This window comes from Echiichthys vipera (assembly GCF_963691815.1).
Source record: "Echiichthys vipera genome assembly, chromosome: 12".
Taxonomy (NCBI): domain Eukaryota; kingdom Metazoa; phylum Chordata; class Actinopteri; order Perciformes; family Trachinidae; genus Echiichthys; species Echiichthys vipera.
The window spans coordinates 12,062,004-12,079,885 of NC_139837.1; the positions used below are offsets into that span (position 1 = coordinate 12,062,004).

The 17,882-nt window shown below is 44.3% G+C and overlaps 1 protein-coding gene across 1 annotated transcript in view; it reads right to left on the reverse strand.

Annotated features, from left to right (window-relative positions):
- The window catches only part of luzp1 (leucine zipper protein 1), a 50,914-nt gene that overhangs the window by 13,208 nt on the left and 19,824 nt on the right, over positions 1–17,882 (reverse strand). Inside the window, exons 3-6 of the mRNA XM_083923801.1 lie at positions 3,835–4,181; positions 1,391–3,668; positions 508–1,094; positions 205–384 (exon numbers count right to left, since the gene is read on the reverse strand). Of these exons, the coding sequence (XP_083779927.1) occupies positions 205–384; positions 508–1,094; positions 1,391–3,668; positions 3,835–3,966 (3,177 nt within the window). The 5' untranslated portion in view covers positions 3,967–4,181. The remainder of the gene's footprint in view (positions 1–204; positions 385–507; positions 1,095–1,390; positions 3,669–3,834; positions 4,182–17,882) is intronic.

The following is a 17,882-nucleotide window of genomic DNA, read 5'->3' on the forward strand; positions in this document are numbered from 1 at the left end:
AACTGTAAGTGATTTGGTTAAATTAAGTGAGTTGTCCTACCATATTATCAAAACACTAAATACTGAAAAATGACCAGCCACATTTTTGCCAAACCTTGACACTTGTTTTGCGCTCACCATTTGATGAATGAACACTTTCAATCTACTGTACCTGCACTGTTTCAAAAGAACACATCTCATGCAGCAGAAAAATGTTTGTCCTACCAGTGGTTGTTGCGTGTAGGATCGGCCCCAGGACTGAGAGGTAACAGGTGCGTGGGGTAAAGTCCTTCCCAGGCCTCTAGCTTCCATGGTGGGAGACTGTGAGCTTTTGCCTCGGCGAAGCACTGGTTCCTCGACTTCTCTGGGGTTAGTAACCACACTGTTGATCCTCCGCATATACACCTGAGACAGGGAGCAACACAAAAACCCATATTATGCAGCTATAAAGTATTTCACTTCTATCCTCCAATTAATTACCTTTGTGTAAAGAATATACTTGTCTCATACATTTATTCATTAGCTCACCTCTGCAGGGGACGGCTTGGCTCCTTTCTGTGCCTCAGCATTCCCACCAGCTCCTGTTCCACTGTTTATCATTTCTTCTGTATCGAAGGTGGTTGCACGGTAAGCCCTCCATGTTGTCACGCTTTCTGATTCATCCTCTGACCCGCCATCAGTCCTTGCACCCCCTCTTCCCCGGCCTGTGTCCTCCACTGATGCCGCGCTCCGATTCTTCCAAGGGCTTCTCATAGTTACATTCTTCATGTCTGGTAAACTGTCTTCTTGGGAGTGCTGGCTTTGTCTTTGGTGTCTCCAGCTGGTGACCATCGTGGTGCTACTGCTGCTGCTGCTTTCGAAGCCTGACTCTGTGTCGTTAAAGTCTGCAGAGGTGGCGTCGGGGGACTGGAGGCTGTAATTGCTGCGTTGGCAGCACAGGTGGCTGGTGGTGGTCTCCATTCTGGAGGTGTTGTGGAATTTGGACCTTGATGAGGAATCACTGCCGTCATCCAGCCCACAGTCCTGGTCCAGGCATGACCGCTTGGTGATCTCGCTCTTGGGAATGGAGATCTCATACGGGACGGAGATACTGCCATGGTGCTCACTGCTGGGGCCTGGCAGTGAGTAAAAGCAATTTTTAATTCAAAATGAAATATACAACAATCCGACAGAAAGACTGACATTGTCCTTAAATATCACATTTAGTCATATAAGTGGATAGCAATAGCAGTCTTTTTCTGGTATCTTACATAATTATTATACCTTCAAAACTGACATGCTAAACTAAGATGGTGAACATGGTAAACATTATACCTGCATGTTAGCTTGCTGACATTAGCATTTTATCATAGCGCCTGCACCATTAAAAACACCACTACCATCCTTTATATAAACATTATGTTGTACACACCTATGAGGATGTTACTGGTGGAAGTGTGGCGTTCTTTAATTGGCACGGGTTCACTGGACACACTGCTGCTGCGACTGCTGGTCCTGGACGAGCTTGGGTCATTAGGATAGATGGTTATACTACTGGTCATTTTACTAGTAGAGGTCACCATGGGTTTAGTAGAGATTTTGGGCTTGCCATTTGTAGATAAAGGGTCTGAAATCATTACTTCCTTTCTGTCAATCTCGACGATCGCAGGCTTGATGACAGCTTTTGATCTTAGCGCCTCCCGTGGGCTGCACACTCTCTGGATCTCAATCCCTGATGCAGTATGCGTGGGCCCCTGGTGGCCCACCTCTGCTGACAGTGTTCTGTTGTGGAGCTCCTCATCAAACGAGCTCCTGGAAGAAGAGCCCTCTGAATGAGAGTCCTGGACATGTGAGTATCTAGGATATTTGGAGGTTGCAGGTCTACTGCTTACAGTTGTAGTAGTCGTCTCAGGCACAGGTTCTGGTTCAGAGGGCCTTGAACCAGTAGATTCTGTTTCAGAGGCAGATGAGTGACCCTCCGATCCCTGGTCAGTGGGCAACAGTGGAGTGACGCGGGACCTGTAGGCTGTGAAGGATCCATTGGTTTTGGACAGGGTGGAAGCCACAGAGACAGATTCCTGACCCTGGTCTGTTGATTCCTGATCTGAGGCAGATGCTGTGTCCTTTTCTAAAACAGAGATGCTGTTGATGTTACTGGAAGTGTCAGGCACTACATCAGAGTTGTTCGATTCGCTATCACTACCTACGTACAATTTTGAAAACGTTTCTACTCTGCTCTTTTTATTCTCCCCGTCCGTCTGTTTGTGAGTTCTCAGTGGCTTCTGGTCATTAGCTGCTGGAGGGTAGCGACTAAGAACAGGCGCTTTCTTAATATCACTAGAGGATGTGTTTACAGAGCAGGGAGCGGCTCCTCTGGTCTTTTCCTCAGTGCCTCGACCCGCATCTCTTATTCCATTATCAGATGAAATCCCAGTAGTTGGGGTTTTGGGTGTCCTTCTAATCTTGTGAGCAGGACTGAGGGCTCTTCTTCCAGACTTAGGAGAGCTGTCCTCTGAGTGGCTGGGATCTTTGCTCCTCAGCTTGGTCTCTCTCTTATGCTGAGGGGAGAGCTCCCTGTTTCTGTGTTTGGGAGAGCTAGGCTCTGAGACAGTAGCAGCGCTCCTATGTTTGGGCTTCTCCTGTCTAAAACCTCCCTTCACAATAATCTCTTCGTTCTCAGCTTTGCCATTCTCCAGGACCTTGGCGGGGCTGTTGGGGCAGATGTTAGTGCTTCCATTGCCGTGTTTATCCACGTTACTGGTTCCATTTCTTCCTATACCACCCTTTCCGCACAGCTGTGTCCTGAGGTGTTCCACCTGCTCGCTCAGTTGGCGAGCCCGATTTTGTTCCACCTGAAATTTCTCATGAAGTTCGCCATTTTTGGACTCAGAGCTTTTTAGATCATCCTCCACTATCTCAAGCTGTTTAAGGCGGTTCTTCAGCCTCTCTACTTCCTGTGTCAGCTCTTTTACTTTGTTGTCCTCCTGTGAGCCCTCAAGGCCGCTGTTCTTCTCGTTCTCAGATTTGTTCACAAGGCCGATGTTGTCATCAGCCAACTTCAAGTACTCAAGGCTCTTCTTGCGTCCAGCCAGTTTACTCGTGAGGAGCCCGGTAGATGAGAGCTCATCCTCAATTCGTGACCTCATGAAATCGCCTCGACCAGGGTCTGCCGACATGCCAAGGCGGTTCTTTTGGTGTTCCAATTTTTCCGTTAGCTTTAGAATGATCTTCTCATCCTCCCTCTGCTTCTCTATTAGTCTCTTGCGTTCACTCATAAAGTTCTGGGTAAATCCTTTGAGTTTCTCAAGCTCCATAGCCAAAGCCTGCTCTGCTCTGTCCAGCTTTGTCTCAGAGCCCTCCACCTCCTTCAAGCGTGCTTTGAGGGCCTCCAACTCAGACGAGAGCTTCTTGGTCAAGTTCTTCTCCTCGTTGAGGCTTAGGCAGAGCTGGCTGCAGTCAGACTTGCTTTTCCCAAAAGCTTCTTCCAGTTTCTCCAATTCGGCCATCCTCCTTTGTAGACGCTCAATCTCTGCCTTTAACTCCTGTGTCAGGCTTTCCTCCTCTTCCAGTTTCTCTCTGACTGTGCGGCAAAGATCCTCAGCTTTGCGTACCTCCTCATCCTTACCCTGGATCTTTAGGAGACGTTTCCTAAGGTCTTCCACATCTCCAAGCAAGGATGAGTTGCTGCCTTCACCCTGGATGACTTTGTCCTGTAGGGGAGAGAGTTCAACCATTCATTGATCTCCTCATGTAGTGTATTACTTTTCCACCTCTTTCCACTCATTACTTCTGACACACACACATGCACACAAACACATGCACACACACACGCGCACACACACACACACACATACTCTGAAATCAACTAATACTGACCTGCAGGTCAAGTAGCTCATCTTCAGACTTCTGCAGCTTGTTGGTTGCTTCTTCCAGTTCATCAAGTCTTCGACTGAGACTCTGTAGCTTGTGCCGCAGGTGGCGATGTGTCATGTCTTTATGGTCAGACATGGCTACAAAATTGTTTGTGATATATCTGTAGTGTTTGTTTTGTTTTTCAGATTATTTGATGACAAAGTTTTGGGAGGTCCACATTTGTGTGGTAGTGTTGTCAAGTCCTTTAGGTTCTTGGGGAAACACTATTTCCTCTGGGCAGTCTGCGCATCACTGTCACTTTAAGACCTTGAAGTTCCCTCAGAATTGTGTTTAGCAGACAAATCTGTCATCTGTAGAAGGGAGAGAGAAAAATCACACTGAGTCATCCCTAATTTGTCCATGACAGTTATTTTCATTCTCAATAGTTAGCTCAGTAAGTGAGGAAAAGGATTGCACACCAGAACAGTCAACATACTGTATGATTTTACACTTCCATCTAATTGCTATGACACCAACCATAGGACAAGACTAAAAGAGACCTACATACCAACACATCCACTTTGAAAACACACAGTAATAGATGACATTCTTTCATTCATAGAAATAAACATTACATCTGTGTCAAAGGTGCCAATCATCATTATGACTTCAAGTGTGCATTAAGTGGACATAAAACACACACTGCACCTCACCACCATCTAATCCAATTTTATTTATAAAGCACTTGGAAAACAACACACAGTTGACCAATGTGCTGTACAGAAAAAGTAAAAACAACGTTAAATTATATAGAGAAAAGCCATGTATTTCACCTTGCCTGTCCTTTGAAGGAGATGGGGGTGGCACTCTTGTGAGCACGAGAGTTTCAACATGTCCACACACACGCACGCAGGCACACACACGCGCGCACACACACACACGCGCAAGCACGCACATCCCCTGATGTTGTATCCAACATCGATTTATGCTTGCATACCTGCTTCTGCTGACAGCAGCATATCTCAATAACACCGGACTCCTTCACATACCCCCAACTGCACACATACACAGCTGTCACCGTGGCAACCATAACATCACAGGTCCGTCTCAACACTACACCATTCATGGTCACATGGGACGGATGTGAAAAAAAGAAGTGTTTAGGTCTGCGACGGACACTCTTAGGCAGAAATAAGGACATTGAAGCTGTATTTCCTTGTTACTTAGTACAATTACTGTATATCAGAGGTAATATTTCCACAGCCATTACAATGTGGTATTACCCATATGTTGGCCCAGTATAGCTCTATATGATGAAAACAAAGGTCATTAGCACACCGCAGTATGCCTGTCAGCATGGCATCCATAAATCTAACAGCTGAAGCTTTTGTCTTATGCATGATTCTGGTAGTGGGCTTTCCTAAATCCTATTACTCCCCTTCCCCCATCATTCTGCTGAGCTTCCCCCAGTGACCGCGAGGGAAAATCGACCTGAGTGTAGGACATAACATCTGCACACATCATCACTTATCGACCCCCTGACGACCGGCTTCATGCCTCCTCTTTCCCATCGTCTACAGTACCATGTTCAAAGATTGCCTCTCTGAAGCTACAAACCACTACATAAAAAGAGTACTGTAGTTTTTCCTTCCATTAACATTAACTTGCACTGCTGTAAAAACATCAACCAATGCAGTAAATTTGCTCAATCTTTTTATCCATGTGTGTACATGGTATACAACAAGGTATATCTTGCCATTATGGTTTACTCCAGCATAGCGTCATATATTTTCTATCGTTTCATTTGGTGTAAAAAAAAAATCCCAAACCGCTCTTACCACAATTAATTAAATGTCTTGTCGAACATAAACCAAGGCATCAAGCTTTGAAAGTCAATATGGCAACGATTACATAATGAAAAAGTAAACTGTGTGAAATGTGAACTCAAAGTGTTTAGCTGTAGCGTTTGAATTATTCTTTACTTTCATGAGGTCTAGTAGTGGTTTGGTAATCTTATTAGTGGAATACAAGACTTTAAGGAGACACTGCAAAGTTCATGGACTGAAGAGGGAGTAGGGAAAAAGACAAATGGGGAAAAATGTTGCGAGAGAAAACTACTAGCCTAGCTATCCACTTCAATGCCAAAACACCTAAGTCAATAAAGCCATTTTGAGTTGCATAGCTTTGTCCAGCTGTGGCTTGTTAAGTGAGTTGTAGACCAATTTTTCTCTAGTTGTCTTGAGGAGGTTGTGGTGATCCAAACCTGCCCCGACTGATCCTGTTCCAGCCGAATAAAAATACTATAAAAATTCCCATGTATCTTTTAAAAGCAGAGTGCGCTGACACAAAAAGATTTACAAAGCTACAGTTCAGATCTTCATGACAGCTCTTCACACTGCACTATGCAGCTCAGGGGGGAAAAAAGGTGAAGAGAATAACTTTCAAATAATGTGCTTTAGCTAGATGGTGGTCCTACTACTACCCACTCAGTCATGACATTTCCTTCAAGTTCACTTCATTATTTTGCCTTTAACATATAACTGATTATCTTAGGACGGGCCCCTATATGATTTCTGAAATTCAACAACTCAGAGAGCAGTCCTGGTTGAGACTCCTCCTGGTTAATAATGGTGTTTTGCTATGTCCAACTACTCCTGTCTTGGCAGGCTGCCTACCTCTCCTTTCATTCCCTCTTTATTTCTTTGCCAGCTCTCTACCTCCCTCCCTCATCACTCCCTCCATCTCTCCCAGACACGCACACCAGCACAGCCAAGTGGGCGCTTTAAAGGGGCGGCGGTGCGTGCAAAGCGACTCTGGCAAGGGCCCGCCTCTGCCAAACCAATCAACATACCTAATTCACTTATCGCGGGGCTAGGGCCTCAGTTACATTCAAGACTAGACCAGAAGGAATAAGAAGGATGGTGGGTGATACAGAAATGAGGAGAGAGGAAACGAGAAGATGCAGCGTGGTAGAGGGGAAGAAAGGGGTGAGAGATGTGAGGTGAAGAAATGACTACGGGGTGTATCGTAGGACATCAGTATTTAGTCTTAGACCTAGATATTCCTGTTTTCCTTCGATTTATTATTGATCTTAATAAACGAAAAGTAAAAGGTGTGAACCTGTTTGGCTAAGAACCCGTTTAAAAACATGGAGAAGGGAGGGAATGGAGCGAGTCACTGAGATATATAAGTTTCATTCCGTTCTGTTTAACAATCATGGACAACCTGGAGGGGGATAGGAGCTACGAGGCAGAGGAACTGACCCCTTTTACACAGACACATTCCGAAGACAGACTAACCAGAGAGCTGCCGGTCCCTCGCTCTGCCTCGCCTGCTCTTAAGCAGGCCACTGACAGGCTCCCCCAAGCCTTCTCTCTGCAGAAGCCCCTTCGTAACCAGGGTATTGTTCTAAGATTTTTACTTCAGTCTGCTCTGAGAATGCTGAACACATTCCTGCGATTGTCTTTGCCCCATAAGGTGATAAAGCATCTGTAGCTAGACTCACAACCCTATGTAAATCAAGGAGAACACCAAAAACAACTTAAACCTGACTGCTCAGTCTAACACTCTGGCACCTTTCACTTCCTGAAATCTGGACAGGAAGTTCCCTGCTTGACCTTTCGCACTCCTACTGCTATTGTTATGAGAAGCAGGGCACCGAGACTGTTTACCGACAGCAAGAGTGAGGATATGTAAGGGATTTAACAACTTCTGCCATGTTGAACCGTGTGCCACCTTCAGGGAGTGTTACAACCGGAGTTTAAAGTTTTATATTTCCCATTTCAAATATATCGGTTTAGTTGACAGGAGCATATTTTGTGGGACATACCGGAAAGAGTACAAACACACAGGCTAACCACATCTGAGAGTATAAAATATGTACGTAGTCTTTGTGACGTCCCATAGGTTTCTGAAGAGCTGTAGTGAAGCTCAATGTGGATGGCTCCGACTGTGTCCATCTTGGTAGTGCCTTACTCCACCTAAATCCAGAATAATCCAAAATATGGGCAAAGAGGTGGAGCGTGGATAGAGTGGAGGCAGGCTGACTGAAGCCTAGAGTCTATGCTAGCCACCTACCTGTCACTCAGAGGTGTCAAGTCCTTAATATAATTTAAACCGTACAGTTGTCATACACAGGGAGGCTATGGAGACCAAACCTGTTTTTGTACCAGGCTGTAAATATGGTATGTAAATATATTTCTGCTGGGCACTTTAACCTGGGGCTCTATGGTGGGGATTGACGCGCTTATGGTGTCAACACGCACGCACGCACGCACGCACGCACGCACGCACGCACGCACGCACGCACGCACGCACGCACGCACGCACGCACGCACGCACGCACGCACGCACGCACGCACGCACGCACGCACGCACGCACGCACGCACGCACGCACGCACGCACGCACGCACGCACGCACGCACGCACGCACGCACGCACGCACGCACGCACGCACGCACGCACGCACGCACACACACACACACACACACACACACACACACACACACACACACACACACACACACACACACACACACACACACACACACACACACACACACACACACACACACACACACACACACACACACACACACACACACACACACACACACACACACACACACACACACACACACACACACACACACACACACACACACACACACACACACACACACACACACACACACACACACACACACACACACACACACACACACACACACACACACACACACACACACACACACACACACACACACACACACACACACACACACACACGTTACAATCATACACCATATGATTAGGGCTTTAGCCACTCTCTTCCTGCCTGCCTGTTGACTTTAGTACATTCTGTTCTCTCCATGAAAGAGAGAAGGAAGGGAGGAAAGAAAAAGAAAAAATCCCCCTCTCTTGCACTTGACGTTGGAACTTATGGGTTTGAAGCTCTTCTGCCTCATAAACCGTAGTTAATAAAGGGCCCCAGTCCAATCAAAATGTCTCGACCACATATTCGTGTAGGGGGGTTATCGCCAGTTTGCATATGTGAACATATGTGCGACAAATGCTTTGTGTGTGTGTATGTGTGTGTGTGTGTGTGTGTGTGAGTTTGAGGAGGGACGACTGCAGTGGATGGATGCTGGCGCAGCAGTGGAAGCCACAAGATGGTGGAGACCTGATGCTTGGCCTGCATTTTTCCATTTTCCAAGAAAGAGAAAACCAGCATCCCATAATGTTCGGTTTGTCGTTTCCTGTGCTGTCATGTTCCTTTTTTCTGTTTTTTTTTTCACCCTTTCAGTTTTGCACCACTTCTGGAAAAATGGTAAAGAAATGAGATGCAGTGTTGCATTTCAGCAGAAAAATGAATAAGGAACTAAGGTCATGTAGCGTACTCATTGGAGCAAGCTGAAATGAGATGGGGATACCTACTCTCCTTGGATTTTTCCTTAAGATCCTGGTTGAAATGACCACTTACACTATAAGTATTGAAATGTGGTGAAATAGTGGGTAAACAAAATGTTGTCTCTGGTATAAAAAAATAGATTTGTTTATGGGAGAAGACATGGAAGTTAACCACAAAACCACAACGACAAAGCAGATGCTTTCTGTTTGTCAGGGCAACATCACTCAATGTTAAGATATTCGTAACGTTATTTCCTTTTTCTTTTCTTCCACCAGTAATTAATCCCCCTAAAAAAAAAAAAGAGTGAAAGCGAAATAAAAATGAGTTGATAGATCACAGTCTTGCTCCATTACTTTTAAGGGTCTTTCCTCCAAGACCTGGCTGCCAATGACTGGAAATACTCAGCATGGACACTTAGCTTCATTTCACTTTGGATTTCCTGTCATTTGTTAACAGTCTGAACTCATTTTACATTTTAAGAGAAACAGTGGCTCTTTATGGCTTTGAATGCAGGGTGTCACAAAGCCAAAGTAACAGAGAGAAGGAAGGGAAAAAAGGAAAATTAAGACAGCAATGCAAGAAAAAGTCTATTGTTGGGGTTGGGAAAGGAAGTTGTCTGGATTGACCAAACGTCAGCAGCCAAATATCAATTAGCAAAAATGACTGTTTTATCTGGAAATTATCTGGACATACTTCAAAATATTCTGACATTTTAAAGACAGCCAATTAATGAATCAAGAAAATGACTGCCAAGGGAACTGATAATAATAAAAATAAATAAATAGTAAGTTGCAGCCTCATTGAAAATTAAAGTCCCTCGGACCTTCTAACACACATGTGGATAAATGTACGCTGCAAAGACGGTGGAGAATGTGCACAACCAACTCCAGTTTGGTACAGGGTAAAATTATTTTTATTGATGCATAAATGCTGTCCTTTTGACAAACACTGATTTAGTTTGACAGTGAGGCGGTCTCCAGTCTTGGCCCAGTAACCCAGAGCATATTCTAGGTCTCATCCCCTCCCCATGTCCATCTACATCAGCAGTCTTGTTGCTAGGGTTTAAAATCGGCACACTGCTTATGGGAGAGGGCATGCTAAGACGATGAGAGCGAAATATGGGGAGAAATGCCAGAGAAAGTTGGAAGACAGACATGACAGGGTGAGAGAGAGAAAAGGGAGAGCCAGAGGACTTCCAGTGTCTAGTCTGTGAGCTAGTATGATGGTTCTACACATGCTCTACATTTGGCTTCTCTGTTTATGACCTAATTGCAGATGTAACTTTGAAGAGAGAGAATCAAACTTAAAGCCCCAAGAGCTTCTCGGCTTGGCTCGTGAACTTGGTGGCATAACAGTAAATCAGAGCATGTTCGTGATTAAACATCAGCACTACACACAGGATTACATGCAACATTCAATGTTGCTGCATTTGACGAATAAGCAGAGCAGTGGGAGGACATTAGATGCTCTATTTAAAAAAAGCAGCAGCACCCGAAAATACTAGCCAGTCAGTTGCTCGCTAGGCCTTGGGCAGATCTGCAGCCAGGGAGATCTGGAGCAACTTAAATATAATCAGTTTTGATAGAAACACAGAATATCACACACCAAATGGATTCTCACCAAAACAGGTCAAAGGTTGCTACACTCGCTCCAGTTCAAAGCTACATCTAGTGCGACTCTGTTTGAACACTCCTGAAAAAAAGACACAAAAAACAGTCACATCATCTGTAGTGTATAAAGTTACTGGCTTGGCAGGTGATGGTATACTACAGATTAGACCGGATCTGAAAACCTTTAAAAAATGATATTCAAGCTGTTGTATATTATGGCTGGTCTCAGGCGTGTGTGCCAACTACTCACCAACACCAAATTCAAACATATAATCCCAACATTATGAGTCCATTCTCAGACCATTACTAAAACTAGTGTAGTGTGAAAATGTGCCTGTTCTTACTGGGTAAGGATGGGCACGAGTAGTTAATGTGAATCGTAAGGGTTTGTACAAAACATCTTCCTGCAGGAATAATGATGCACAGAAATACAGCCTACCCCACACATAATGCTTATTCTCAATCGAAACAGCCACAGTGACAACTTCAAAACATTGTTTCCCTAAAAAAATTTAATTAAATTTGTTTGTTTACATTTTGTTATTGATCAGTCCCACTGTGGAGAACAAGCACTCCACTGGCACAGAGGTGGCCGGTATCAGCAGGTGTTGCTTTGACACAACGCTCAGTTTTTTTGTACCGGCACCAGTGTGTTTTTCTGAGGACGAATGCATGGTTCACTGAAACAAGCTTCTAGCTCGTTGACACCCATATTTTTGAACTAGTCCTCCCAAAGAGGGGGTCCAGTGCCCCTGTGCTTGTGACATGGCAGCCCCCAGCTTCACGGATTTCTCCTACCGTATCGTCTGGGCCTTGCACAGTAACACTGTCATGTAGGTCACACAACTTCTCTCGGATGGTGAGGTGAAGTGCTGGTTCCAAAATCGAAGGCGTTTGTGTCAAGGGTCAAGCGCAGAAACAAGACGTGCTGCGCACAAACAAAAACAAACTTGAGTGCTGTTGTTTACCAGTTGAGTGAATTTGAAACGAGGACTACTCGAGGAATCAATCACTCACACCCATCCCTAGTACTGGGCCGACTGCTTGGTAAATGGTAAATGGACTTGTACTTATATAGAGCCTTTGTCTTCTGACTACTAAAGGCGATTTTCACACCACTTGTCACATTCATCCATTCACACAGACATTCATACGGCGGTGGACATCTAGATACCATCTAATCTAATCTAACCATTTATACCACATCTACAAGCAATTCGGGGTTCAGTGTCTTGCCGATGGACACTGGGCAGGAAACTAGGGCAAGACACTGCGGACCGTAGGATCGAAACCACTACCTCTGAGCCACTATTTCCACTATTGCCGCTTTCTGCTTTCTGGAGAACCGCTCATCCAAACAACTCGACCCTGTGCTTCCCTGGGTCTTGAGCAATGCACCTGCCATGACATACTGTAGATGCGTCCCCCAGTAATAATATTATTTGAGTCTACGCATCGATTGCGAACAAGTAGCTATTTGGGACCAGGCTTTTTCCCCCAAAAAAGTCTTCATTCTGAAAAAGTTTGCTGCAATGTAACATCTCCAATCTTTTTTTTCTCTGTTCTTGAATGGAAGTGAAGCTGTAACCAGCATGCCAATTGGCAGAGTAACAGTTAATAGGGGTCTTCTCTCAATACACTACTCAATGTGTATATAACGCACTACTATTAAATATGTCCCATAGAGCTCAGACAGAGACTCCTTTCATTTGAGTTAGATGTCCACTCAGTGACTAATTTATACATAACACTTGAATGACTCTAAATGCATGTAGTACTGGCTGAATGTGTGTGAGGCTTGCATAAGTGCTTTAAAAACACACACAAGTTTGGCAATACTCTTTGTTATCGATGTAAACACGCAGATTTATGTCCCGTGTGACTTGCTGTCATGTCGCTATGAAATATTTTCTAACTCTACTCCAGCGTGCCCTCAGCCTGCTGCCCTCTGTGTTTAGGGTCAGAGGTCATTGACACTGTAAACATGAAAAACACCCCGCACAAGATGGTGAGGGGAAACAGGAGTGAGGCCCTGATTAGGAGAGCAGATTTTGTTGTTTTGTACTGCAGCTAAGCCAAACCGAACTGAGCTCAACTGCTTCAGTCTGACCAGAATGTGGGATATGAGAATGTTTTGCTGCTAAATGGTGTGGTTTTTGTACGGATAACAAAAGACACATGGATATTTCGAATATCAGAGGGACAATAAAATGTTAATGATCAGTACTTTGTGAAAGAAATATTCTCTCACAAATTACTTACTGAAGGACTAGAGTACAGTATATTATCAGACCGTAACATGAGTCAAGTAAATGCACTTAATCAGTTCAGTGAGTAAAGAGTAAAAGTCATGTGTCCATAAAAGAATTATAATTTTAAAGGCCATGCATGTGCGTGCGATTTCCTATCTTGTGGACTGAAACCGCGGGAAGTCCCAGCTGTGAAATGATAGACATGAAGACTCCAGTAGGAGAGGTAACTGCCCAACCCCACTGAGACATTAATATGAGTTGTGATTAGATAGGACTATCAGAGAAGAGAAGGGGGGGGGGGGGGGAGAAATATGTATCTCAAAAAGATTGTATCTCTGGTACTACTGCATCAATTCTTTTATCCTTTTTTTAGACTGTCTATCAAGTTCATATCCTGGAAACCAGACAAATCTGCCCAACTCATGTTTCATTTGTTCCGGCAGATTGGATTGACGTTTCTCCCATACTTGGACGGACCAATCACAACCGTTTCTCTCATGGGGGGCGGTTTTAAGTCTGGTCCAGTCTGCAGGTCCGTTCAGCTTTTTTTTCAGTTTTTCAGGCTCCAATGAAACTGTGAAACTAGACATCCATAAACAAACATGACTTTATGTCCTGTTATCGCCCATTTCTTGCACAAAATGTTTTCAGAAACACATTTTAGTGTACTATTTAATAAAGTTTGTAACCTTTGTTTTCCACTGACCATGTGCCGCTGTTTCATTGCTGTGGTTGGTTGTAGGTCATGTTTCATAGTTCTGATTGGCTGTAGGTCTATTTAATGGGTTCCAGAGCATCTGCTATTAGCCTGGTGATGCCAGGCTATCAATGTTATAGTCCTGTATTGGCATCTGCATCATCAGCAGCATTTTGAATGATTCAACTGAAGAGAAACTCTTTGACCTCCCATTAACACAGCATTTTCTGTTAGGAGTGACACCAGCAAGCTACCTATTTAAAGCTATGCTTAACAGCTGTTCAAGCGCTCTCAGGTGTCAGCAGACGTCAGCAAAAACTTTATACGACCGAATAAGTGCACACACACACACATGTGCAACGATGAACTGCTCTAGAAGGAATGTGTGAGCGTCACCGTTTCACACTGATAAGAGAACATGAATACATCAAAACATGATGACACTTGTCAGACTCAACACTGGGTAACTAACAGTCGGTGTCTGTCTGTGTGAACAAGTATGAGTCAGGCAGAGAAAGAATGAGGCGAGGCAGTCAGACTAAAGTTAAGAGAGAGCTAAAGAGTGATAAGAACAGAAAATGGCTTATACTCCTTCATTACCTCCACTCGTATACTTTTTGTTTGTGCCTTTGTTTGAGAGTTAGCAGGATGTCTCAAAACCCAAAAAGAAATCAACTAAATCTGGTGAAATCCAAAGAACAAACAATTTGTTCTTGATTTAATCTAGTACCGGTATTTCTTAACATTGCTTGATGTGATCAAAAGTGATGTTTTAAACGTATGTATATTAAAATAAAAACATCCAGATGCTCATTAAAAACTAACATTCGTCAACACATTGTGAGGATTGCGCAGCCTTAGCAAAGATACACTTGATAAATGTGATTTCTAGCTGAACTTGATATTGTAAAACTTGACTTCGTACTGAGCTCACGCTTTCAAACAAAGTTTTATATATTGCAACACTTAGTTTACAGACGGACGATAAGACAGCCATACGCTCAGTATCATTGGTAGAGAGCTTCTGCCGATGCACTGAAAATGTGAGAAATGTAACTCTTCTCCAGGTGCCACGGAGCGTACAAATGCATTAACAGGCTTATCAGAGTGGTGAGGTGAGATTTATGGTGAACACGCTACCTTACATCCGTTCTTTACATCCCAGATGGACTCAGTTAAAGAATATAAATCAAGCAGAAGTCTGTGGCACATAACACGGCATAGCAATCATGTAGTAAACTCTATATGGTGATGTCAGTTTAATGTAATAATAGTGGTGTATTTGATAAAAGGCAAGTAATTCTCACAATTGAAGAAATTACTAGAAATTATACATGAAACTGAACTGGAAGGTCAGCAATTGTGTATTGTTTGTTTTTTTAAGATTATTTTTGGGCAGTTTTTCAAGCCTTTATTACATAGGACAGACAGGAAATGGGGTGAGAGAGAGGAGGAAAAATGCAGAAAGTGCCGCAGGTCAGATTCAAACCTGCGGACGCTGCCTTGAGGACCTTCAGCCTCCTGACATGGGGCGACTGCTCGAACCACTCAGCCACCGGCTGCCCCTGCAATTGTGTATTTTGCAATTTCCTCCATTATAAGGTAGAGAAAAACACCATCTTATTACAAACCATTTTATTCTATCCTCACGTTCTGTACGTACCTCCTATTTATCATCAGTCTCTGCCACTTTCATGTGGCTCTAAATACCCCCCCCCCCCCCAACCTCATTTCTACTGCTGCATTACTTCTGATTCCTTCCCTTTCCTTTCATCCTCATCCTCATCCCCCTGCCTCCCTGCTGCATTTATATGTCCTTGCCACTGTGCCTAAGAGAGGAGGAGGTGACGGCTGATTGTGAAACTCTCCGGTGATGACGGATTGGGCATTTTACCAGGCTGTCTCCCTCTGATAGCTGTTGACAACCGCCTACAATCGCTGTTGATTCATAGAAACCTCAATGGCTCTTAACATACAACCCTTCAACCTTCTGCCTGGCTACTTGACATCCTGCTCATTCACTGCTTTCCCATCCTAGCACAGAGCGCGCACACACACAGAGCTTGGCAGTGCTTCATCAGCCTTAGCCTTGGCATTAACTGCCTGCTGCGGCTGAATGGAGAGCTCAGTGGCTCTCTGATGAGGAAGAAACAGAACAGAGAGAGAGAGAGAGAGAGAGAGAGAGAGAGAGGTAGCAGCGGAAAAGTTTAGACGGGGCAAATGCGCAGAACAAAATGCATGTTATAATGCAAGGTAAGCTCAAAGATATATAGAGAGGAAAACAGCCAAGGAGGAGACCGAGAGCGAGATGAGGGGAGTGACTCCACAGAATGCAGAGCAGGTAGCTGCCAGAGTGGATTACTGCAGCAGGAATGCAGCACTGGCTGCAGGATGGAGGGAGGGAAGAGGAGACGGACAGAGTAGGAGGTAAAATGATAAAATTGCATGTCAGAGGAGGGATACTGAATCATGCAATTATTACAGCTTGTCCTATTGCTGTAAGTAAACAAACTAAGACAGTAAATGTATGTCAGGGCAACGATATAACGCCCGATAAGCTGTGCTGCTACATTACACGTCAGGTTTAAAACTGTGCTAACATTCACTGTAATATTTGAACACAGTTGAATTTTTTTTTAAATCAGCACAGATTCTGAAATATCCCTTTCTTGAAATCATCTCCAGTGTACAGTTATTGTTTTCAGCAAGAATCTATTTTTATTTTCTGTATTTAGTTTGCATGAAGAGCAACAGCCAACGCAGCTGATGAGATAGCAGGAAATGTGCCACCAGGAGAATCAACTAAAATTCAGTTCAGAGTTAGGTGAGAAGATCAATACCACTCTCATGCTACATATGAAGCTACAGCCTAAGGACAGTAAGTTTAGCGGAGGGACATCGCTAGCCTGGCGCTGCCCCAAAGGTACAAAAAAAAGTTCTGCCTATTAGCAGCTCTCACTTATATCTTGTTTGTTTAATCCGTACAAAAACTGAAATATAGAATCTACCTTTGAACAAAGCCAGGCTCTCTCTTTCCCCATGCTACCAGTCTTAATGCTAAACTAAGCTAACTCTCTCCTGGCTCACGCTCCACAGATAGCATAGACGTAAGTTGTATCTATTTTTTCATCTAATGTTTGGCAAGAAAGGGAATAAGTGTTTCCCAAAATATCATACTATTCCTTTTAGAACGATTGTATTGCATTGCTCCTGATTATGAAAAGCCTAAGTACAAGTGGGAGAGGCCGTTTGTAGCAGGACACTGACATGAGAAGCTCCTTTTCCTGTTTAGTGTCGGTTTTCACGGTCTTTGTTAGTTCCGTACTATTTAGGATGAATCCAGCTCAAGCAGGATGTGAGCTAGCATCCGGAAAAATAAACACATGTAAATGCAGCTCGGCGAAGACGCACAGAACACGCCTTGGACACATATTGACCTTAAACTGCTGTGTGAGCAGACAGTCGAGTAGACAAGACAGTGACAAATACACAGTCTCTGCTGACTAACGTGGCCTGATAAAACACACACACACACACACACACACACACACACACACACACACACACACACACACACACACACACACACACACACACACACACACACACACACACACACACACACACACACACACACACACACACACACACACACACACACACACACACACACACACACACACACACACACACACACACACACACACACACACACACACACACACACACACACACACACACACACACACACACACACACACACACACACACACACACACACACACACACACACACACACACAGGCTGCTGTCCCTGAGAGCAATGTGAATGCTATTCCTATAAGTGCACTGACCCATATGTTACAGTACGGTAGGCTATATACGTATGTTTGCCACTCCTATGTGACTTCAGGCTACAGGGAAGGAAGCGCGGCGCCGGCATTTGTGCCCAACAGGAAACAGACTCACAAAGAGCAGAGGAGGGGCGGAAGAGGCGAGTAGGGGCTGAGGAAGGAAGAAAAAGGTGAGCACAGGAGGAGGATGAGGAGGAGAAATACAAGAAGAAAGGTAGAGGAGTGAAGAAAGAGGGAAAAGGGAGGGGA